Source organism: Oncorhynchus tshawytscha, unplaced genomic scaffold, assembly GCF_018296145.1.
Source record: "Oncorhynchus tshawytscha isolate Ot180627B unplaced genomic scaffold, Otsh_v2.0 Un_scaffold_1528_pilon_pilon, whole genome shotgun sequence".
Classification (NCBI taxonomy): domain Eukaryota; kingdom Metazoa; phylum Chordata; class Actinopteri; order Salmoniformes; family Salmonidae; genus Oncorhynchus; species Oncorhynchus tshawytscha.
In genome coordinates, this window is record NW_024609832.1 from 585,798 (window position 1) to 610,000 (window position 24,203).

Below are 24,203 nucleotides of genomic sequence, written 5' to 3' on the forward strand. Positions count from 1 at the left end.
GCCCTTTCTACCCTGCAGAGACACATGCAGAGAGATAGAGAGGGGGAGAGATAGAGAGGGGGGAGAGATAGAGAGAGGGAGGGTGGGATAGAGAGGAGGTAGAGGGGGAGTGAGAGAGAGAGGAGGTAGAGGGGGAGTGAGATAGAGAGAGGGAAGGGTGGGATAGAGAGGAGGTAGAGAGGGAGGGTGAGATAGAGAGAGGGAGGGTGGGATAAAGAGGAGGTAGAGGGGGAGTGAGATAGAGAGAGGGAGGGTAGGATAGAGAGGAGGTAGAGGGGGAGCGAGAGAGAGAGGGAGGGTGAGATAGAGAGGAGGTAGAGGGGGAGTGAGATAGAGAGAGGGAGGGTGGGATAGAGAGAGAGGGTGGGATAGAGAGGAGGTAGAGGGGGAGTGAGATAGAGAGAGGGAGGGTGATATAGAGAGGAGGTAGAGAGGGAGGGTGAGAGAGAGAGGGAGGGTAGGATAGAGAGGAGGTAGAGGGGGAGTGAGAGAGAGAGGGAGGGTGAGAGAGAGGAGGTAGAGGGGGAGTGAGATAGAGAGAGCGAGGGTGGGATAGAGAGGAGGTAGAGGGGAGTGAGAGAGAGAGGGAGGGTGAGATAGAGAGGAGGTAGAGGGGGGAGATGAGATAGAGAGAGGGAGGGTGAGATAGAGAGGAGGTAGAGGGGGAGTGAGATAGAGAGAGGGAGGGTGAGATAGAGAGGAGGTAGAGGGGAGTGAGATAGAGAGAGGGAGGGTGGGATAGAGAGGGTGAGATAGAGAGGAGGTAGAGAGGGAGGGTGAGATAGAGAGAGGGAGGGTGGGATAGAGAGGAGGTAGAGGGGAGGAGATAGAGAGAGGGAGGGTGAGAGAGAGAGGGAGGGTGAGATAGAGAGAGGGAGGGTGGGATAGAGAGAGAGAGGGTGGGATAGAGAGGAGGTAGAGGGGGAGTGAGATAGAGAGAGGGAGGGGAGATAGAGAGGAGGTAGAGAGGGGAGGGTGAGATAGAGAGAGGGAGGGTAGGATAGAGAGGAGGTAGAGGGGGAGTGAGGAGAGAGGGGGAGGGTGGGATAGAGAGGAGGTAGAGAGGGAGGGTGAGCTAGAGAGAGGGAGGGTAGGATAGAGAGGAGGTAGAGAGGGAGGGTGAGCTAGAGAGAGGGAGGGTAGGATAGAGAGGAGGTAGAGGGGGAGGGGTGAGCTAGAGAGAGGGAGGTGGGATAGAGAGGAGGTAGAGGGGGAGTGAGATAGAGAGAGGGAGGGTGGGATAGAGAGGAGGTAGAGGGGGAGTGAGATAGAGAGAGGGAGGGTGGGATAGAGAGGAGGTAGAGGGGGAGTGAGATAGAGAGAGGGAGGGTGGGATAGAGAGGAGGTAGAGAGGGAGGGTGAGCTAGAGAGAGAGGAGAGTGGGATAGAGAGGAGGTAGAGGGGGAGTGAGATAGAGAGAGGGAGGGTGAGATAGAGAGAGGGGGTGAGATAGAGAGAGGGAGGGTGGGATAGAGAGGAGGTAGAGGGGGAGTGAGAGAGAGAGGGGAGTGAGAGAGAGGGGGTGAGATAGAGAGGAGGTAGAGGGGATAGAGAGAGAGGGGGATAGAGAGGAGGTAGAGGGGGATAGAGAGAGAGGGGGAGAGAGAGGGGGGATAGAGAGGAGGTAGGGGGATAGAGAGAGGTAGGGGGATAGAGAGGAGGTAGGGGGATATAGAGGAGGTAGAGGGGGAGAGAGAGGGGAGGTAGAGGGGGAGAGAGAGGGGGATAGAGAGGAGGTAGGGGGATATAGAGAGAGGGGGATAGAGAGGAGGTAGGGGGATATAGAGAGAGGGGGATATAGAGAGAGGGGGATAGAGAGAGGGGGATAGAGAGGAGGTAGAGGGTATATAGAGAGGGAGGATAGAGAGGAGGTAGAGGGGATAGAGAGGAGGTAGAGGGTATATAGAGAGAGGGGGATAGAGAGGAGGTAGGGGGATATAGAGAGAGGGGGGGTAGAGAGGAGGTAGGGGGGATAGAGAGGAGGTAGAAGGAGAGATAGATAGACTTCTAAATGCAGTTAAACTCCTCATAATTAAATGTTCTTAACAGAAGTAATGAGTCAATATTCATCAGTCTGAGATGTGTCAGGAACCACACTGATCCATTAAATGCATTACAGACTTGTTTAAGGGCACTTGCTAGGCCCCTATGGGCCCTGGTCAAAAGTAGTGCACTATACAGGGAATAGGGTGCCATTTGGGATGCAGACCTAGCCTGCATTTATTTTCCTACTCCGGCTTGGTAAATAGAAGCAAACGTCACATTCGAGTGATGCGAGCACACTCGCAACAAAACCCCAAGATCTGCGATGTGGTAGACGATAACAGTCTGACTACGTGTTTGCTAACTTGCATGAGCTGCGTCTGAAGTCGGACGTGATCGTATTTAATTCTGTGTAAACAAACCAATGTATTGATTAAGAACTGCGCATGCGACTTTGGATGATGTGACCGGAAATGGCTCTATAAGGACAGGAGTATTTCCTGACCACAAGACAATGTCAGCTTGTAACTAGAACCCTGAGTTTTTCCTGGGCACAAGACAAGGTCAGCTTGTAACTAGAACCCTGAGGTTTTCCTGGGCACAAGACAAGGTGTTAACTAACCTCCAGACGAGCTTCAATGCCATACAACTCTCCTTCCATGGCCTCCAACTGCTCTTAAATGCAGGGAAAACTAAATGCATGCTATTCAACCGATCACTGCCCGCACCTGCTCGCCCGTCCAGCATCACTACTCTGGACGGCTCGGACTTAGAATACGTGGACAACTACAAATACCTAGGTGTCTGGTTAGACTGTAAGCTCTCCTTCCAGACTCACATTAGGCATCTCCAAACCAAAAATAAATCTAGAATTGGCTTCCTATTTCGCAAACAAAGCATCCTTCACTCATGCTGCCAAACAAAACCTCGTAAAACTGACCATCGTACCGATCCTCGACTTCGGTGATGTCATCTATAAAATAGCCTCCAACACTCTACTCAACAAACTGGATGCAGTCTATCACAGTGCCATCCGTTTTGTCACCAGTCATCCATGTCGTAATGTGGCTGTGGCTAGGGATGCCAACCACACCAGTCATCCATGTCGTAATGTGACTGTGGCTAGGGATGCCAACCACACCAGTCATCCATGTCGTAATGTGGCTGTGGCTAGGGATGCCAACCACACCAGTCATCCATGTCGTAATGTGACTGTGGCTAGGGATGCCAACCACACCAGTCATCCATGTCGTAATGTGGCTGTGGCTAGGGATGCCAACCACACCAGTCATCCATGTCGTAATGTGGCTGTGGCTAGGGATACCAGGATGCCAACCACACCAGTCATCCATGTCATAATGTGGCTGTGGCTAGGGATACCAGGATGCCAACCACACCAGTCATCCATGTCGTAATGTGACTGTGGCTAGGGATGCCAACCACACCAGTCATCCATGTCGTAATGTGGCTGTGGCTAGGGATGCCAAGATGCCAACCACACCAGTCATCCATGTGGTAATGTGGCTGTGGCTAGGGATGCCAAGATGCCAACCACACCAGTCATCCATGTCGTAATGTGGCTGTGGCTAGGGATGCCAACCACACCAGTCATCCATGTCGTAATGTGGCTGTGACTAGGGATGTCAGGATGCCAACCACACCAGTCATCCATGTCGTAATGTGGCTGTGGCTAGGGATGCCAGGATGCCAACCACACCAGTCATCCATGTCGTAATGTGGCTGTGGCTAGGGATGCCAACCACACCAGTCATCCATGTCGTAATGTGGCTATGGCTAGGGATGCCAACCATACCAGTCATCCATGTCGTAATGTGCTGTGGCTAGGGATGCCAACCACACCAGTCATCCATGTCGTTATGTGGCTGTGGATAGGGATACAAGGATGCCAACCACACCAGTCATCCATGTCGTAATGTGGCTGTGGCTAGGGATGCCAGGATGCCAACAACACCAGTCATCCATGTCGTAATGTGGCTGTGGCTAGGGATACCAGGATGCCAAACACACCAGTCATCCATGTCGTAATGTGACTGTGGCTAGGGATGCCAACCACACCAGTCATCCATGTCGTAATGTGGCTGTGGCTAGGGATGCCAGGATGCCAACCACACCAGTCATCCATGTCATAATGTGGCTGTGGCTAGGGATACCAGGATGCCAACCACACCAGTCATCCATGTCATAATGTGACTGTGGCTAGGGATGCCAACCACACCAGTCATCCATGTCGTAATGTGGCTGTGGCTAGGGATGCCAAGATGCCAACCACACCAGTCATCCATGTCGTAATGTGGCTAGGGATGCCAAGATGCCAACCACACCAGTCATCCATGTCGTAATGTGGCTGTGGCTAGGGATGCCAACCATACCAGTCATCCATGTCGTAATGTGCTGTGGCTAGGGATGCCAACCACACCAGTCATCCATGTCGTAATGTGGCTGTGACTAGGGATGCCAGGATGCCAACCACACCAGTCATCCATGTCGTAATGTGGCTGTGGCTAGGGATGACAGGATGCCAACCATACCAGTCATCCATGTCGTAATGTGACTGTGGCTAGGGATGCCAGGATGCCAACCACACCAGTCATCCATGTCGTAATGTGGCTAGGGATGCCAACCACACCAGTCATCCATGTCGTAATGTGGCTGTGGCTAGGGATGCCAACCACACCAGTCATCCATGTCGTAATGTGGCTGTGGCTAGGGATGCCAAGATGCCAACCACACCAGTCATCCATGTCGTAATGTGGCTGTGGCTAGGGATGCCAACCACACCAGTCATCCATGTCGTAATGTGGCTGTGGCTAGGGATACCAGGATGCCAACCACACCAGTCATCCATGTCGTAATGTGGCTTTGGCTAGGGATGCCAGGATGCCAACCACACCAGTCATCCATGTCGTAATGTGGCTGTGACTAGGGATGCCAGGATGCCAACCACACCAGTCATCCATGTCGTAATGTGGCTGTGGCTAGGGATGCCAACCACACCAGTCATCCATGTCGTAATGTGGCTGTGACTAGGGATGCCAGGATGCCAACCACACCAGTCATCCATGTCGTAATGTGGCTGTGGCTAGGGATGACAGGATGCCAACCATACCAGTCATCCATGTCGTAATGTGACTGTGGCTAGGGATGCCAGGATGCCAACCACACCAGTCATCCATGTCGTAATGTGGCTAGGGATGCCAACCACACCAGTCATCCATGTCGTAATGTGGCTGTGGCTAGGGATGCCAACCACACCAGTCATCCATGTCGTAATGTGGCTGTGGCTAGGGATGCCAAGATGCCAACAACACCAGTCATCCATGTCGTAATGTGGCTGTGGCTAGGGATGCCAACCACACCAGTCATCCATGTCGTAATGTGGCTGTGGCTAGGGATGCCAAGATGCCAACCACACCAGTCATCCATGTCGTAATGTGGCTGTGGCTAGGGATGCCAACCACACCAGTCATCCATGTCGTAATGTGGCTGTGGCTAGGGATACCAGGATGCCAACCACACCAGTCATCCATGTCGTAATGTGGCTGGTGCTAGGGATGCCAGGATGCCAACCACGCCAGTCATCCATGTCGTAATGTGGCTGTGGCTAGGGATGCCAGGATGCCAACCACGCCAGTCATCCATGTCGTAATGTGGCTGTGGCTAGGGATGCCAGGATGCCAACCACACCAGTCATCCACGTCGTAATGTGGCTGTGGCTAGGGATGCCAGGATGCCAACCACACCAGTCATCCATGTCGTAATGTGGCTGTGGCTAGGGATGCCAACCATACCCATCACCCAAGGCACTGCTAGGCAGACAGACAGTCTCTCTAATTCTCTCACTTATCCTTTATTACCTCCCTCCTTCCCTCCACCCTCCCTTCCCTTCACCCTCCCTCCACTTTCCCTCGCTCCCCCTTCCCTCCTCCTACCTCTACTTCCCTACCTCTCTATTTATTTCTCTCCTTCCTTCAGTCTGTTCTCTAATGGACAGCATGGTTGACCAGTTCATGGTTCTAATTATTTCTGTAGTCTAGATGTTCTCATCGTGAGTTCTCCCTAGATCTACTGGTTACTGTCGTTTCCTCTACCTATCTCCCCACACGCACACACACACGCATGCACACACACGCACCACTCACTCACTCAATGCGTTTGAAGTATTTTCCTTCAGTAGAACTGTGATATGTAATATGGTAATTTACCAGATGCTTTTATCTAGAACGTACATAACATTGAGCCATTGGAACCATTGGATGGTAGTAGCTGTGTGTGTGTACTCTATACTCTACCTGTGGTTCTTATCTTCCATCTGTAGTGTGTAGAACATGTCATTGGAGAGCAGGGCGCGGGTGTGTGTGTGGGCAGCGTTCTCCCCCCACTTCAGTTTCAGACTCTGGGGGCCGGCAGCCGAACATTCCAAAGGAGGAGGAGCCGGAGGGAGGGGGCGTGTCCTAGCCACCAGGGGTGGGCTCAACGGGCCACAGCCAATCACATTCACCGCTTGGATCTGCACACTGAGAGAGAAAGAGAGAGAGAGGGGTTAGGATAAATTGAGTGTGTGAAAGTTAGTTTGTCCATAACCAGTTTGGTGTGTGTGTGTGTGTGTGTGTGTGTGTGTGTGTGTGTGTGTGTGTTTGTATTAGTATTTATTAGGGATCCCCATTATTTCCTGCAGCAGCTATTCTTCCTGGGGTCCAAACACATGAAGGCACTTCCATCACACATAAAACAGAAGCTCAATCAGTCCATCATAGAACATTATTACACCACTACACATCTACAGTACAAACTGTACGGTCTGTGTGTCTGAGTACTAATGTTGGTTAATAGCAGAAGAGAGGCAGCATTAGAGGTGCTATAATGATGGGTGTTTTCCTCTGTCCATTGCGTCATGACTGACCCCTAACCTCACCTAGCCGGCATCCACAGAGAGACCATGACTGATATTTTCCGTTCCCCAAAACAAGTCACGCCTTGCAAAAATCTGCAAACTTTCAATAAATTCCCTGGTTCTCCTGAAATCCCGGTTGGAGGATTCCTGGAATCAGGGGGGAATAAGCAAGAACTCTGGAATGCTCCAACAGGATTTCTGGAAAACCAGGGAATTTGGCAACCCTAGTCATGCCTTTCAACATCATCCCTATGGAATAACTAGGAATCGAGAGGAATATAAAGAGGAATAGCAATCACATCAACCTCAATCATCTAGAGTCATCTCATCCAGTATATTACAGTTATAACGCTGTATTAGATCTGTTCTCAGACCTGTTCAGACAGTTCCTTATCCTCTATGGCCCTCTATGGATAGTAATGGCCAGTCCTGAATGACACGTCAGGAATATATTATGTCTGGTAAAATGGAACAACAACACAGTAAGTCCTCATCTATTTTCTGTTGTTTACTAGAGTCCCTCCACTGTCCTGTTGTCTTTTCCAGGAACCCTCCTCTCTCTCGCTCTCTCTCTCTCTCTCTCTGGACAATCTCACTTCCTTTCCCTCACTCTCTCCCCCTCTCTCTCTGGACGATCCCACTTCCTTTCCCTCACTCTTTCCCCCTCTCTCTCTCTCTGGACAATCTTGCTTCCTTTCCCTCACCCTCTCCCCCTCTCTCTCTGTCTGGACGATCTTGCTTCCTTTCCCTCACTCTCTCCCCCCCTCTCTCTGTCTGGATGATCTTGCTTCCTTTCCCTCACTCTCTCCTCCTCTATCTCTGTCTGGACGATCTTGCTTCCTTTCCCTCACTCTCTCCTCCTCTCTCTCTGTCTGGACGATCTTGCTTCCTTTCCCTCACTCTCTCCTCCTCTCTCTCTGTCTGGACGATCTTGCTTCCTTTCCCTCACTCTCTCCTCCTCTCTCTCTGTCTGGACGATCTTGCTTCCTTTCCCTCACTCTCTCCTCCTCTCTCTCTGTCTGGACGATCTTGCTTCCTTTCCCTCACTCTCTCCTCCTCTCTGTCTGGACGATCTTGCTTCCTTTCTCTCTCTGTCTGGACAATCTTCTCTCTCTCTCATTACCTTAATTATTTTACTGTCTGACATTTACCAACAGTAGCCTTTTCCTGATGACACACACACACACACACTAAGTGGTTGACACCTTCTCCTAGTTCCTCATTGATCATAACAGAGTATTTTAGATGCAGATGCCAGTTGACAGGTCCAGTCAACCAAACCCACATGATGTTGGCTACAGAAGCACATTCTCCACAGACAGACGGGCATAGAGAGAAGCTCACAGACACACACACTTAACATGGACTAAACTTACATCTAACTACAGTAGCCTTTTCCTGATGACACACACGGGTTGTGTGTGTGTGTGTGTGTGTCATCAGGAAAAGGCTACAGAAAGTGTGGAAGATGACGAGAGAGAAGAGGACAGGGGAGAGAATGAAAGAGAGAGAGACAGAAGAGGACAGAATGAAGGAGAGAGAGGGAGGGAGGGTTAGATGGTGAAGATGAGAATAGTTTTGAGTATCAGATAATTAAATCTATCCTTCCTCTGGTCCTCTTTGTTTTATCCTTGTTAAATTGAAAACACTAAAACTATGTCTGAGACACTAAGATGAACCAACACTTTCCTATCAAAAAAAAAGAATGAGTTTTTCCACTGATCGCCCTATGGAGTGTCTTGATTAGAGGTCGACAGATTAATCGGAATGGCCGATTAATTAGGGCCGATTTCAATTATTATTATTTTTTTTACACCTTAATTTAATATTTATCTAACTAGGCAAGTCAGTTAAGAACACATTCTTATTTTCAATGACGGCCTAGGAACGGTGGGTTAACTGCCTCGTTCAGGGGCAGAAAGACAGATTTTCACCTTGTCAGCTCGGGGATCCAATCTTGCAACCTTACAGTTAACTAGTCCAACGCAATAACGACCTGCCTCTCTCTCGTTGCACTCCACAAGGAGATTGCCTGTTACGCAAATGCAGTAAGCCAAGGTAAATTGCTAGCTAGCATTAAACTAATCTTGTAAAAAACGGTAGGGATATCCTTGTCTCATCGAGCACCAGCGACTCCTGTCGCGGGCCGGGCACAGTGCACGCTAACCAAGGTTGCCAGGTGCACGGTGTTTCCTCCGACACATTGGTACGGCTGGCTTCCGGGTTGGATGCGCGCTGTGTTAAGACTTTCAACCTTCATCTCTCCCGAGAGTACGGGAGTTGTAGCGATGAGACAAGATAGTAACTACTAACAATTGGATACCACGAAATTGGGGAGAAAAAGGGGGTAAAAAAACAACAAAAAACTACACATGGTTGATGATATTACTGTTTATAATATAATCTGACTGACAAGTATATAAGTATCTGTTGGCACTTTCGTGCGTTTTTCCAGCAGCTCTTCGTTGTGCGTCAAGCATTGCGCTGTTTATGACTTCAAACCTATCAACTCCCGAGATGAGGCTGGAGTAACAGAAGTGAAATGGCTGGCTAGTTAGCGCACGCTAATAGTGTTTCAAACTTCACTCGCTCTGAGCCTTGGGGTGGTTGTTCCCCTTGCTCTGCATGGGTAACACTGCTTCGATGTGGTGGCTGTTGTCATTGTGTTGCTGGTTCGAGCCCAGGAAGGAGTGAGGAGAGGGATGGAAGCTATACTGTTACACTGGCAATACTAAAGTGCCTATAAGAACATCCAATAGTCAGAGGTTAATGAAATACAAATGGTACAGAGGGAAATAGTCCTATAATAACTACATCCTAAAACTTCTTACCTGGGAATATTGAAGACTCCTGTTAAAAGGAACCACCAGCTTTCATATGTTCTCATGTTCTGAGCAAGGAACTGAAACGTTAGCTTTCTTACATGGCACATATTGCGGCTTTTTTGGTCCTCCAATAATCGGTATCGGTATTGAAAATCGAAATTGAAAATCAGTCGACCTCTAGTCTTGATATGAATCAGTATCCAGGGGAAATGGACTGTAACCAATCAGATCGAGTGATTGATGGATACACATGCAAATGCACTCAAATACATAAGATGGACAGTATTACCCAGTCAGTAGTGTTATTCTAACTCAACTAGGTAAGAAAAACAGTGACAATAACAGCCACACACACACACACACACACACACAGATCTACAAACATTTGCTAACATGAATAGCCGCACACACCCATAGACACACACTTTACTCATTGTCTCACAGAATCACAAACGCTTAGTGAGAACAATAACCAATCACACAACTCCCTTACTTAATTCCTAGAAACACACGGTATGATTACTGCTATTAGTGCTGCTAAGTGGACCAACATCATCTCAGACGCAATCTCAATTACAACCATGAACATTCTGCTGGGACTGGAAATAGTGTGTGTGTGTGTGTGTACCTGTACTGGCTGTCTGGCTGAAGGTCGGTGATCAGGTGACTGGTTCCTGTATCCACGGTAATGAGTTGATCGTCCAGACTGATGATGTAAGACGTTATATCCGCCCCATTACAGTTAGGCTCCTCCCACTTCAGGAAGAGGCAGGTGGAGGGGGACTGATCTGATTGGAGCTGGTCAAGCAGGAAGAAAGAAGAGACTGCGTCGGGATTAGTCGCTGGAGTCTGGAAGGTCATCTGTTCACTGTAAGGCCCCGCCCCCGCTTGGTTCACCGCCTGGCGAGGTAGAGAGAGAGAAAGAGAGAGTGAGTGAGAGAGATAGAGAGACAGAGAGTGAGAGAGAGTGAGAGACAGAGAGACCAAGAGAGAGATTTGAGTTTTAAATAATCTTTATTGGGTCTGGGAGCCCACAACACAAACACTCATCTAAAACCATGGTTACACATCAATTAAAAGCACAACACCAAATCCTCCTCCACAGTAACTAAACATAACAGCCCTTGAATACCCCATATACTCATAAACAGTTTGTAATAGGTAAACTCAACCCTCAGTCTCACTGCCAACATTCCCTCCAGCATTCCCAGACACCCCTCCCCAACACTAGGATCCAGGTGTATCAGATGCATGTTGGTGGCTATATCCAAATGTATTATCCTCCATTGGAGGTCAGCTGTCTTCTTATCAATAGGCAGTTTGTATAATGATCGCCAACATCCTTTTGGGGAGGCACCTGGACCAAACACACCCCCCCACCTCGTCGATTTTACCCCTTCCAGGGAAGAGGTATGGGACACTTTTAAACAGATTTTGTACATGGCCTACTTTCCCACCGCCTTTGACTCCCCAGCTCCGGGGTATGGAAGGAAAGCAGCATCCCCACATCCTCCTCTAATGTCCCCACCGCAGCACTAACATTCAGCGCAGGGAACACATAATCCAGACCCTCTGTCCACCGATGAGTGTTGGAAGTATCAGTCGCATGCTGCCGATGAAGTACTGGCAAGGAATCACAGACCTCAGCAACGTCCTTCCTCAGTAGGCGAGATGATCAGATCCCCCACCCTCTTTCTCCCAGCTCTTCCAACAATCTGTTCCTGCTCCGCATCAGATGACCCAGCTTAGTACACCCCACACCTAACAGGCATGAACGTAGGCTGGCTGAACCCAGAGCACAGGACTGGATGGCCGTGTTGTAAAAAAGAGGCTCTTCAAAAAGCCACATCCCTGGTGGCGTGCAGGCCTTATGGGACTTGACAAAAACTCTCCAAGCCTGCATAATGGAGTCAGGCCAGGCAAATCATCCCCCTCCAGCTTTAAGAGGAAAAGGTGCTTGTCTAAGCCCAAACAGCCCGCTCTCCTCATCAATGTGTAGGCTGTTTCGACCCAGCTAGAACCGTCTCTGTACAACAATCTCTGGGCTGCTTGGAGCCTGAAAGCCATGATCCTAGAGGAAATGTCCACCAGGCCTTGCCCACCCTCGTGCAGTGGCAGGTACAGGGCTGCAGCTTTAATCCAGTGTTGTCCAGACCAGAAGAAATTGACAAGGATCCTCTGAAGCTCTTGTATCAGACCACCCGGTGGCTGTAAAATCATTAGTCTGTGCCAGTGTAGAGGCAGCAAGATTATTAGCTACCAGTACCCTTCCTCTATAAGACAGCAGGGGTAGCACGCATTTCCACCGTGACAGTCTGGCACACACTTTCTCCACTACACCCTCCCAGTTCTTTTTCTGAAATACATCAGATCCTTGAACCCCCCCCAAAGTCTTCATCCCATCTCTTTCCCACAAAGCCCCCTGGTAACCGTGGAGCAGACCCCGTAAGCTGCTTCGAGGGTGGCTGTTGTCGATGTGTTCCTGGTTCGAGCCCAGGTAGGGGCAAGGAGACGGACGGAAGCTATACTGTTACACTGGCAATACTAAAGTGCCTATAAGAACATCCAATAGTCAAAAGTTAATGAAATACAAATGGTATAGAGTGAAATAGTCCTATAATTCCTATAATAACTACAACCTAAAACCTCTTACCTGGGAATATTGAAGACTCATGTTAAAAGCAACCACCAGCTTTCATATGTTCTCATGTTCTGAGCAAGGAACTGAAACGTTAGCTTTCTTACATAGCACATATTGCACTTTTACTTTCTTCTCCAACACTTTGTTTTTGCATTATTTAAACCAAATTGAACATGTTTCATTATTTATTTGAGGCCAAATGGATTTTATTGATGTATTATATTAAGTTAAAATAAGTGTTAATTCAGTGTTGTTGTAATTGGCATTATCACAATTTTTTATTTTTTAAATCGGCCGATTAATCGGTATCGGCTTTTTTGGTCCTCCAATAATCGGTATCAGTATTGGCGTTGAAAAATCATAATCGGTCAACCTCTACTTCTAATACCCAAGCCCTCTTATTCCTGTACCTTCCCCCATTAATACTTAGAGAACCGACCCTTAGTACCTCCATATAGAAAAGAGAAAGGAGAAGCAGAAGAAACCACAGAGAAACCAGAAGGAGAAAAAACACCCTATGAAGCAGGATCTTCATCATTGTTTTAATTTTCTCTGAACCTGACCACGTTTCCCACTACCTTTTTCTGCAGTGACAGCAGTAGCACATTTTCTCAAGCGAAAACGCTTCTTCTCACTCAACTGGTCTAACCCCACCGTCTTCTGTAACATCACAGCTGACCTCACAAACTTATCCCAAAAATCTGCCAATTTGACAGACTTCCCAAAAGTCTGATCCAGGAACCCATTGACCTCCTCTAGACTGTAAATTGAGTCTTCATCACCTGCTATCGTATCAAGAGAGATATCCATATCCTTCTCCTGATCCTCCTCAACTGAGGCCACAGACCACTGACTCCCCTCTACCACATCCCTCTCAACACTCCCCACTTCACCCCATTACTCGTATCAGGCATCTCCTCCACTACCTGGGAGACTAGCCCCACCTGAACCCCCTCCTGTACCCCATTACTCGTAGTGGGTATCTCCTCCACTACCTGGGAGACTAGCTCCACATGAACCCCCACCTGTACCCCAGCACTCGTACTGGGCAACTCCTCACCAGTCTGAGGAAATGATTCTTCAGATCTGTCCTTACCTTCTACAACAATATTTTGCTGCTGCATAGCATTCTCTTCTGGTACAAGTTTCAACTCCGTGCCCTCAACATGGACAACTTGTTCCTCAGCAACAGGTGCTTTTGGCTGCTCAACCACTGTCGGCCCACCTCTCCCTACATCAGTGTGCCCAGGTGTTATGAAGACCACCTCTCTCTACATCAGTGGGCCCAGGCGTTATGAGGACCACCTCTCCCTACATCAGTGGGCCCAGGTGTTATGAGGACCACCTCTCCCTACATCAGTGTGCCCAGGTGTTATGAAGACCACCTCTCTCTACATCAGTGGGCCCAGGCGTTACGAGGACCACCTCTCCCTACATCAGTGGGCCCAGGCGTTACGAGGACCACCTGCGCCCCTCCCTCCGCTTTCTCCCTTTTCGGGCAAGCATATCGCTTATGGCCAACATCCCCACACTCAAAACACCGTTGACTACTAGCATAAGCCGTATACAGTCTGTTGTCATACTTGACTTTAAACGATAACTCTAAAGTCTGCTCCGGTGAGTCCAAAAACATAAACACCTGTCGCCGAAACGACATAACCTGTTTCAATGCCGGGTGTTTGAAATGACATAACTTGTTTCAACGCCGGGTGTTTGAAATGACATAACTTGTTTCAATGCTGGGTGTTTGCAACCCAATGGGACAACCTTAATTAAATTTGCAAACTTCCCATACCGCAATAACTCGCGCTCCAATAGCTCATTGGGAATAAACAGAGGTACATTTGAAATCTTTACCCTTGTTGACAGAGAAAAAAGCAGCGTAACTTGAATAAACATTCCTTTAAGAAGTACGCCATGCTCAACCATACGATCACCAGACGCTCTTCTTTAAGAAGTACACCATGCTCAACCATCCGATCTACAAGACACTCTTCTTTAAGAAGTACACCATGCTTAACCATCCGATCTACAAGACACTCTTCTTTAAGAAGTACACCATGGTGGGGGACAAAATGGCGCCGTAGAGAGAACACGGTGTTTCAGCGAGCTCTCGTGGCATTCGTAAATTTATATTCTTACATTAATCTCCTAGCTTGAAAAAGTGGTAGAATTGGCTAAATAAGTTACCATATAATGAGTCTTGACGACTATTTCACAAAAATCTCAGACAACATGCCCAATAGAACTACTAAGAAGTCGACCAAAACCACCACCCCTGTGGATGTGCATGAGGAGCTAGCTAACATTAGCGAAGCTAACACCATTGCGGATCCAGGCACAATGGACCTGATGATTCAAAAGATGACTGATAACATTACTAAAGTGATCGATGCTAAGATAAGAACGGTCTTGGAAGCAATAGCAGGCCATTCAGCTGAAATACAGAGCGTTGTGAAACGTGTTGTTGAGGCGGAAGCGAGAATTGCTGCAGTGGAAACTTCAACTACATCTATGGACGCTAAGATAAAAGCACTTGAGAAACAGGTGCGCGAAATGGCGGAGCACATTGACGACTTGGATAGTCGAGGACGCAGATGCAATATTCGTGTTGTGGGACTCCCGGAAAATTCTGAAGGGACACGTTCAGTAAAATTCTTTGAGGAATGGATCCCTGGCTACCTACAAATGGACACTAAGGCTGGTCGTGTGAAGCTGGACAGAGCCCATCGCTCTCAAGCACCAATACCCGGTCCCAATCAGCGCCCACGGCCGGTGGTTATAAAGTTCCACAACTTCACCGACAAGCAGCGCGTCATGGATGCGGCTAGAAACATCGGCTCTGATGGTAGTCAACAAAAAGGTCTAAAGGTCTCATTCTTCAATGATTATTCCACAGCGGTTGTACGAAGACGCAAAGCGTTTGATGAGGCGAAGGCTCGACTCAGGAGAATGAAGATGGACTACGCACTGTTGTACCCGGCCACATTGAAGATTATGGTCAACGGATCACCTAAAAAGCTCTACACACCTGAAGAGGCTGCTGCGTTTATTGACTCTCTCGGGTAAATAGCTTTAAGCTTCACCTCCACAGCATTGAATAACTTTTGTTTATTTTTGGTTGAATCTGATCATGAAACAGTGGTGTGAGTCCTCACGTACTCCGGCTCAGTAATATTTGTATCTTTATTATTTTTCTTGCTAAAGTAATAGCCGCTATAGCTCAGGCTGAGATATGTGTGAATCCATATTGGTGCCCAGGCTTGGTTTTAGGTGGAAGAGCCTCAATCTTCTTCTATTGATTTTCTTTTCCATATATATAAAGGATGAGGCTATTGAGCGGCAATGCGGACTTAAGAGTCTACATTGGAGAGTTGAAATCCCCTGCATGTTAGCTAGTGGGAAAACCCCCTTTTGGATTTTTACATGTTTAATTTTTGGGTTTAGTATAGTTCGAGTTCAGGGTTCATATTTTTTTGTTTATGCTCAGTGAGATAGAGGAGAGTTCAACACATGGAAAAAGGTACCACCCCACTTTTACAGTAGGATCCATTCTGGATATTGAATGGTCAAGATACAATGGCAGATAACAGACTGCGTGTATGTACGTGGAACATTAGAGGGAGCCATAACCCCATTAAAAGGAAGAAAGTACTGTCTTTTTTGAAAAAATAAAATATTGATATTGCCCTGTTGCAAGAAACTCATTTGGATGATAAGGAGCACCTGAAATTACAACAAGGAGGGTTTGGCCAAGTGTTTTTCTCATCATTTACATCCAGAAGTAGAGGTATAGCAATTCTGGTGAAAAAGAACTTACCACTTAAGGTCTTGAATTGTGTGAAAGATAAATTTGGTCGCTTTGTTATAATTAATGGTACTTTACAAGGGCAGAACATTTCCATAATGAATATTTACTTCCCCCCTGCTCACCCCCCTGATTTCCTCACTAAGGCATTTATAGACTTTTCAGAATTAAACTCAGACACTGCAGTGGTTGGAGGAGATTTTAACTGCTTGTTGAACCCCCTTATTGATAAGTTTCCCAGTGGTATAGCTTCACTCTCTCCTCAAGCTAAGTCACTTAAAGTTATTTGTGATGATCTGGGGTATGCGGATGTCTGGAGAGCTTTCCATCCCTCCAACAGAGAGTTCACTTTTTTCTCTGCACCTCATGGATGTCAGACTAGAATAGATTATTTTTTTATGCCCAAGATGTCTTTGCAGTCTGTTTTATCCGCTAGGATAGGAAGCATAGTCATATCTGATCATGCTGAGGTGATCCTGGACATAAAACTCAACGGGGCATTCAATCGGTCAAGACATTGGAGGTTGAACACAACCATTCTTAAAGACCATACATTCACATCATATTTTATAACAGAGTTTAAAGCATTTTTCTCTATTAACTCTCAATCAACAGATAACCCCTCGCTCCTTTGGGAGACCTGTAAAGCGTATGCCAGGGGTCTGATTATGTCATACACCGCTACTAAGAGATGGAAAAAGCGGGAAAAGCAAAAAATGTTAGAGGGTGAATTAGGAACTAAAGAGAAGGACTACATTAAAACACCCACTCCTGCCCTATTAAAGGAAATATCAGTCATTAGATCAACGTTAGACTCTCTCCTAACACAGGACGCTGAAAAGAAAATGAGATTTGTCAGGCAAAAGCTATATGAACATGGCGATAAGCCAGGAAAGTACTTGGCATATCTAGCTAAAAAGAGGGCTGACTCTCAGTCAATTGCTACTATTACTGATTCTGATGGTAATCATTTATATGAAAATAAATTGATAAGTGACTCATTTAAGAAATTTTATACAAACCTTTATGCCTCAGAACTGCCAAAGGATGCACCCAAATTAATGGAGAACTTCTTTTGTAAGATTGAGCTCCCTACTATCTCCGAAGAGCAGAGGTCCCTCCTTAATGCCCCTATTACCAAGGAAGAGATAATGTTCGCAATTAAGAATCTGCAAAATGGTAAGGACCCAGGACCAGACGGGTTTTGTAGTGAGTTCTATAAAGAGTTCCATGGCCTGATCCTTGAGCCATTGCGTGATATGTTTAACCACTCATTTTCAAATGACCAACTCCCTCAAACACTGAGAGAAGCCAACATTTCACTTATTCTCAAAAAGGGAAATGTCCAGAGTCTTGTTCCTCATACAGACCAATTTCCCTTCTGAATGTGGATAGAAAATTGCTTTCTAAAATTCTAGCCACAAGATTAGAGGACTCACTGCCACTAATTGTGAAAGGAGACCAAACTGGCTTCATTAGGGGCCGTAAGTCATGCAACAACGTCAGGCGGCTTCTTAATGTAATTCAAGCCTACCTACAAAGTGCTGTGGATGGTCTTGTGCTCTCCCTAGATGCTGAGAAAGCATTTGATCGTGTGGAGTGGTCTTACCTATTATTTGCTCTAAATAAATTTGGTCTGGGGGACAACTTTATAAAATGGGTGAAAGTTTTATATGATGATCCTCAGGCTGCTGTCCTTACTAATGGGCTACGGTCAAATAGCTTCTCTATACACAGAGGTACCAGACAGGGCTGTCCTTTATCCCCCTCCTCTTTGCACTCGTTATGGAACCACTAGCCGAGGCCATCAGGGTAACGCCTGCTATACAGGGGCTGCTCATTGGTGATGTTCACCATAAAATAAGCTTGTATGCTGATGATGTCCTGATATTCATCTCTAGTCCCGATACTTCAATTACATCTCTTATTAATATTATTGAATTATTCAGCGAATTCTCAGGCTACAAGATTAACCTTACTAAGTCAGAGGCTATGCCACTTGGTAGCCTACACTCTGTACCTAATACTTCTCCCCCCTTCCCTTTTAAATGGTCTCCCTCAGGTTTCATGTATCTGGGAATATTTGTAACTCCTAAATTCCAGCTAATGTACAAAGCCAATTTTGTTCCCTTGTTTGATACAATAAGACAGGATCTGGATCGCTGGAACTCTCTCCCGATTTCTTGGTTGGGTAGAATATCCCTCTTGAAAATGAACATTTTACCTAGACTACTTTACCCAATCCAAATGATCCCAGTATTACTCTCCAATAAGGTAATAAAGGATGTAAATGGATGGCTAAGTTCCTTTATATGGAGTAAACGCAAGCCAAGACTTAAGATGGCAATATTGCAGCTGCCAAGTTCTATGGGCGGCTTGGACCTGCCCAATATCAGGTTCTATCAATGGTGTGCCCACCTTTGTTATATTTCTGACTGGATCACAAATGATGACTCCTCTATTTGGTTAGACATTGAGACTTCTCTTTCAAAATACCCCTTACAGGATCTTTTATTTTTCAGAAGTTTCAAGTCTGTAGAAGATCACTGCAATAATCCCGTTACACTTAACACACTCAAAGTATGGAGGTCAGTTCAACGCTTCCTGGGAAGGTCCAAACTAACCTCTGCTCTTACCCCAATTCTTAACAACCCAGATTTCAGTCCAGGATTGCTGGATGCTGGCTTTAACTTATGGCTTAATAAGGGCATACGCAGGCTAAATGACTTATTTGCTGATAAGATTTTGTTGTCATTTGAGCAGATGGTCGAGAAATATCGCCTCCCAAAGCAGGACTTTTTCCGCTTCCTACAAGTAAGACATTATATTCTGAAGAGCACCACCTTAATTGGTAACCCTGATGTGTCTGTCATTGAAAGAATGCTTTTTTTCCCACAAAGGAAAATGTCTGTAAGTCTGTTTTATGATACTTTAAGGTCCTTTTCTGCTGTCAACACACAGAGGGTGAAACAAGTGTGGGAGAAAGAATTGTCTGTTACTATTGACGAAGAGATGTGGGAGGACATTTGGAGATATGCAAAAACAATATCTATATGTAACCGTACTAGAGCAATCCAATTAAGAATAATACACAGATTGCATATATCCCCAAATCGCAGACATGCTTTTAGCCCCACTTCCTCTTCCCCTCAGTGTCTTAAATGCAAAACTGATACAGGCACCCTAACACATTGTTTATGGTCATGTACCAAAATACAAAGATACTGGTCTGGTGTTCTGCAAGAAATTGAAAAGATCCTAGGGGTTGATCTAGAATTGGACCCAGTTTCTTTACTGTTAGGTCTCCCTAGTAGGCATGTTACTTCTGTGGGTAAAAGGAGGCTTTACAACATCCTTACCTTCACAGCGAGGAAAAACATCCTTTTACAGTGGATTAGTGATGAGGTTCCTTCTATTAAAGATTGGCATAAGATACTATTTGAATGGGTGCCTCTGGAATATCTGACATGTACATTGCATTCTAAAACAGACCAGTTCTACAAAGTATGGGAACCTTATCTAAATTACCTAGAACTTGAGGTATCAGCTATTATGCTGCAAGGATTCTCTTAGAATGGCGGGGATCTATGTATTTCAGAACTACACTGTACGTTCCATGTGTGGAACCTAACCTCTTGGTTTAAACTGAGCTTTTTTGTTTAATTTCTGTTTGTAAGTTTGTTTAAAATGTATGTATTGAGAGACGCAATGATGGTGATGGGGTGAGAGAAGCACTGAGCGGGAAGAGGAAAATGGTGTACGTATGTATGTGTGTGTATATGTGTGTGTGTGCGTGCGTGTATGTATGCGTATGTGTGTGTATATGCATGGGTATATGTATGTGTGTGTATGTGTATGTATGTATGTGTATATATATGCACGTAGATATATGTAAGTGGGTGCTGTTTTTCTTGTTTTTGTTCTGTGTGCTTTGTCTCTGTTGTTGTATCTCTTAATATGGGTGAAAATTGTGAAATTCCAATAAAAATACTGTTACAAAAGAAGTACACCATGCTCAACCATCCGATCTACAAGACACTCTTCTTTAAGAAGTACACCATGCTCAACCATCCGATCTACAAGACACTCTTCTTTAAGAAGTACACCATGCTCAACCATCCGATCTACAAGACGCTCTTCTTTAAGAAGTACACCATGCTCAACCATACGATCTACAAGACACTCTTCTTTAAGAAGTACACCATGCTCAACCATCCGATCTACAAGACGCTCTTCTTTAAGAAGTACACCATGCTCAACCATACGATCTACAAGACACTCTTCTTTAAGAAGTACACCATGCTCAACCATCCGATCTACCAGACGCTCTGCTTTAAGAAGTACACCATGCTCAACCATACGATCTACCAGACGCTCGTCTTTAGGAAAAAACACCACTGCTTTATTCATCCGGGATGCATAAGCAACATTCTCGTATCCTACCTTCTCTCCTACGGCGGCCAGAAACTCTTCCACCGTGACAGTAGCTTCAGTAACACATCTAAAGCCGTGCCGAAGTGACAGGGACGGCGTCCCCATGTGGGTCACCATCCCCGCCAAAACCAGGGTAATTTCAACACGAAAAAAAATATATACTTAATTCTACCACAACAACTAAATAAAACTAATGATAAACTTAATCATGCATAGGATGAAAAAAACATAGCACCAAGAAAAGTAAAAGAAAAACCAAGACATCTAACTCTACACAACACTCGCACTCACTCACACAATTCCCAGCATGCACCAAACACACTCAGCATGCAGAGAGAGAGACAGAGAGACAGAGAGAGAGAAATCTGTAGTGTTTGCTTTTTAAATGGTTTATTACCTTACTCACAAATAAAGACATATCATTAAGTGGTCTGACTAACACACACACACTGCTAATGTTGTTATTGTCCTATGCGACCTCTCTAGTCTCCTAATAACATCAGTGATATAAACCACATAGATGAGTCATAAAGAAATCAGCCATAAAATCAACTAGAAAATAAATCACGAGTCCTACAACGGGGCAGTGTGTGTGCGAGAGAGGGTGTGTGGTGTGTGTCTACATACGTTTGTGTGTGTGTGTGTATGTGTGAGAGCGGGGTGCATAAACTACAATCTATCAAGCTCAACCTTTCCTTGACCTTCACAAACAGTTTGACAGTCAGCTCTAGAGCCCAATCACCTTATTATAAGATGTTGTTTGCGAATGTACATGTGTGTGTGTGTGTGTGTAGTCTACAGCAATAGTGTGTGTGTGGTCTACAGCAGTAGTGTGTGTGTAGTCTACAGCAGTAGTGTGTGTATACCTGTAGTCTACAGCAGTAGTGGGTGTGTGTAGTCTACAGCAAGTGTGTGTGTGTGCAGTCTACAGCAATAGTGTGTGTGTGTGCAGTCTACAGCAATAGTGTGTGTGTGTGCAGTCTACAGCAATAGTGTGTGTGTGTGTGTGTGTAGTCTACAGCAGTAGTGTGTGTGTGTAGTCTACAGCAATAGCGGGTATCTGTAGTCTACAGCAGTAGTGTCTGTGTGTGTGTGTGCGTGTGTGTGCGTGTACCTGTAGTCTACAGCAGTAGTGTGTGTGTGTACCTGTAGTCTACAGCAGTAGTGTGTGTGTGTATCTGTAGTCTACAGCAGTAGTGTGTGTGTGTGCCTGTAGTCTACAGCAGTAGTGTGTGTGTGTGTGTGTGTGTGTGTGTGTGTGTGTGTGTGTGTGTGTGTGTGTGTGTGTGTGTGTGTGTGTGTGTGTGTGTACCTGTAGTCTACAGCAGTGTGTGTGTGTGTGTGTGTGTGTGTACCTGTAGTCTACAGCAGTAGTGTGTGTGTGTGTGTGTGTGTGTGTGTGTGTGTGTGTGTGTGTACCTGTAGTCTACAGCAGTAGTGTGTGTGTGTGTGTGTGTGTACCTGTAGTCTACAGCAGTGTGTGTGTGTGTGTGTGTGTGTGTAGTGTGTGTGTGTGTGTGTGTACCTGTAGTCTACAGCAGTAGTGTGTGTGTGTGTGTGTGTGTGTGTACCTGTAGTCTACAGCAGTAGTGTGTGTGTGTGTGTGTGTGTACCTGTAGTCTACACCTCAGTCTACATCAGTGTGTGTGTGTGTGTGTGTGTGTGTGTGTGTGTGTGTGTGTGTGTGTACCTGTAGTCTACAGCAGTAGTGTGTGTGTGTGTATCTGCAGTCTACAGCAGTAGTGTGTGTGTGTGCATGTGTACCTGTAGTCTACAGCAGTAGTGTGTGTGTGTGCATGTGTACCTGTAGTCTACAGCAGTAGTGTGTGTGTGTGTGTGTGTGTGTGTGTGTGTGTGTGTGTACCTGTAGTCTACAGCAGTAGTGTGTGTGTGTGTGTACCTGTAGTAGTGTGTGTGTGTATCTGCAGTCTACAGCAGTAGTGTGTGTGTGTGTGTGTGTGTGTGCACCTGTAGTCTACAGCAGTAGTGTGTGTGTGTATCTGTAGTCTACAGTAGTAGTATGTGTGTGTACCTGCAGTCTACAGCAGTAGTGTGTGTGTATACCTGCAGTCTACAGTTGTAGTGTGTGTGTGTACCTGCAGTCTACAGTAGTAGTGTGTGTGTGTGTACCTGTAGTCTACAGTAGTAGTGTGTGTATACCTGTAGTCTACAGCAGTAGTGTGTGTATACCTGTAGTCTACAGCAGTAGTGTGTGTGTGTGTGTGTACCTGTAGTCTACAGTAGTAGTGTGTGTGTGTGTGTACCTGCAGTCTACAGTAGTAGTGTGTGTGTGTGTGTACCTGTAGTCTACAGCAATAGTGTGTGTGTGGTCTACAGCAGTAGTGTGTGTGTAGTCTACAGCAGTAGTGTGTGTATACCTGTAGTCTACAGCAGTAGTGTGTGTATACCTGTAGTCTACAGCAGTAGTGTGTGTATACCTGTAGTCTACAGCAGTAGTGTGTGTATACCTGTAGTCTACAGCAGTAGTGTGTGTATACCTGTAGTCTACAGCAGTAGTGTGTGTGTACCTGTAGTCTACAGCAGTAGTGTGTGTATACCTGTAGTCTACAGCAGTAGTGTGTGTGTACCTGTAGTCTACAGCAGTAGTGTGTGTATACCTGTAGTCTACAGCAGTAGTGTGTGTATACCTGTAGTCTACAGCAGTAGTGTGTTGCGGGGGTCAGGTCTGATACTTCACACTGGGTCTCTGGTCCACAGTAGATCAGCTCCATAGGCTCCTCCTCCCTGGACCAGTCTAGGCGATACTCTGATATGTCAGAGCCTGATCCTTCAGGACTCTACAACACACACAACCACAACCTTTTAGAACACATTAACAGATTAGAACACAGGAGAAACACACACCCAGACACTAGACCCATGTAAGCTCTCCCAAACACCTCGCTCTCTCTCTCTCTCTGTGTCTCTCTCTGTCTCTCTCTCTCTATCTGTCTCTCTCTCTCTCTCTCTCTGTGTCTCTCTCTCTCTGTGTCTCTCTCTCTCTGTGTCTCTCTCTCTCTCTGTGTGTGTCTCTCTCTCTCTGTGTGTCTCTCAATTTACTTTATTGACATGGTAAATTCATTATTACTTCCATTGTCAAAGTATACCTTTAGAAACATTCAAAAAATATTTATATATAAATAAATGGTTGGACCAACAGCAATAATAACCAGTAGTAGTGGACATGGGATTACCATTAACAACAATATTAATGAGAACAACAATACATTAAAGCAGTGGTAGTAGACCAGTGTCAACATGACTGAGAAGACAGAAGACACGGTATGAAAAGAAGGCAAAACACGATGGGAAATATCACATTACTTTGCACTTTTCACTGGCTGTCCCTCAGGTTGTGGCAGCAAGACACATATGGCTTTTCACCCAATAAATATTTAAAAAAAATCTTCATCTTTTATAGTTTCAAATTCTTTCTATTGAATTCTAATTTTGGGAAAGAAATATTCTCTTAGGTCTGAGTATTTGTTACAGTGTAATAGGAAATGCAGCTCTCTCTCTCTACTCTCTCTCTTGTAATTTGGAGGCAGACTGAAGTGCATATTGTCTCTGTTCTAGATGGAAGTGTCGACAGAGTGTAAA

The 24,203-nt window shown here is 46.0% G+C and overlaps 1 protein-coding gene across 1 annotated transcript in view; it reads right to left on the reverse strand.

The window, feature by feature from the left end:
• Positions 1 to 24,203, reverse strand: part of LOC112240063 (fibronectin type III domain-containing protein 3B) — a 154,835-nt gene that overhangs the window by 14,607 nt on the left and 116,025 nt on the right. Inside the window, 3 exon segments of the mRNA XM_042319519.1 lie at positions 6,294 to 6,518; positions 10,349 to 10,620; positions 23,252 to 23,401. Of these exon segments, the coding sequence (XP_042175453.1) occupies positions 6,294 to 6,518; positions 10,349 to 10,620; positions 23,252 to 23,401 (647 nt within the window).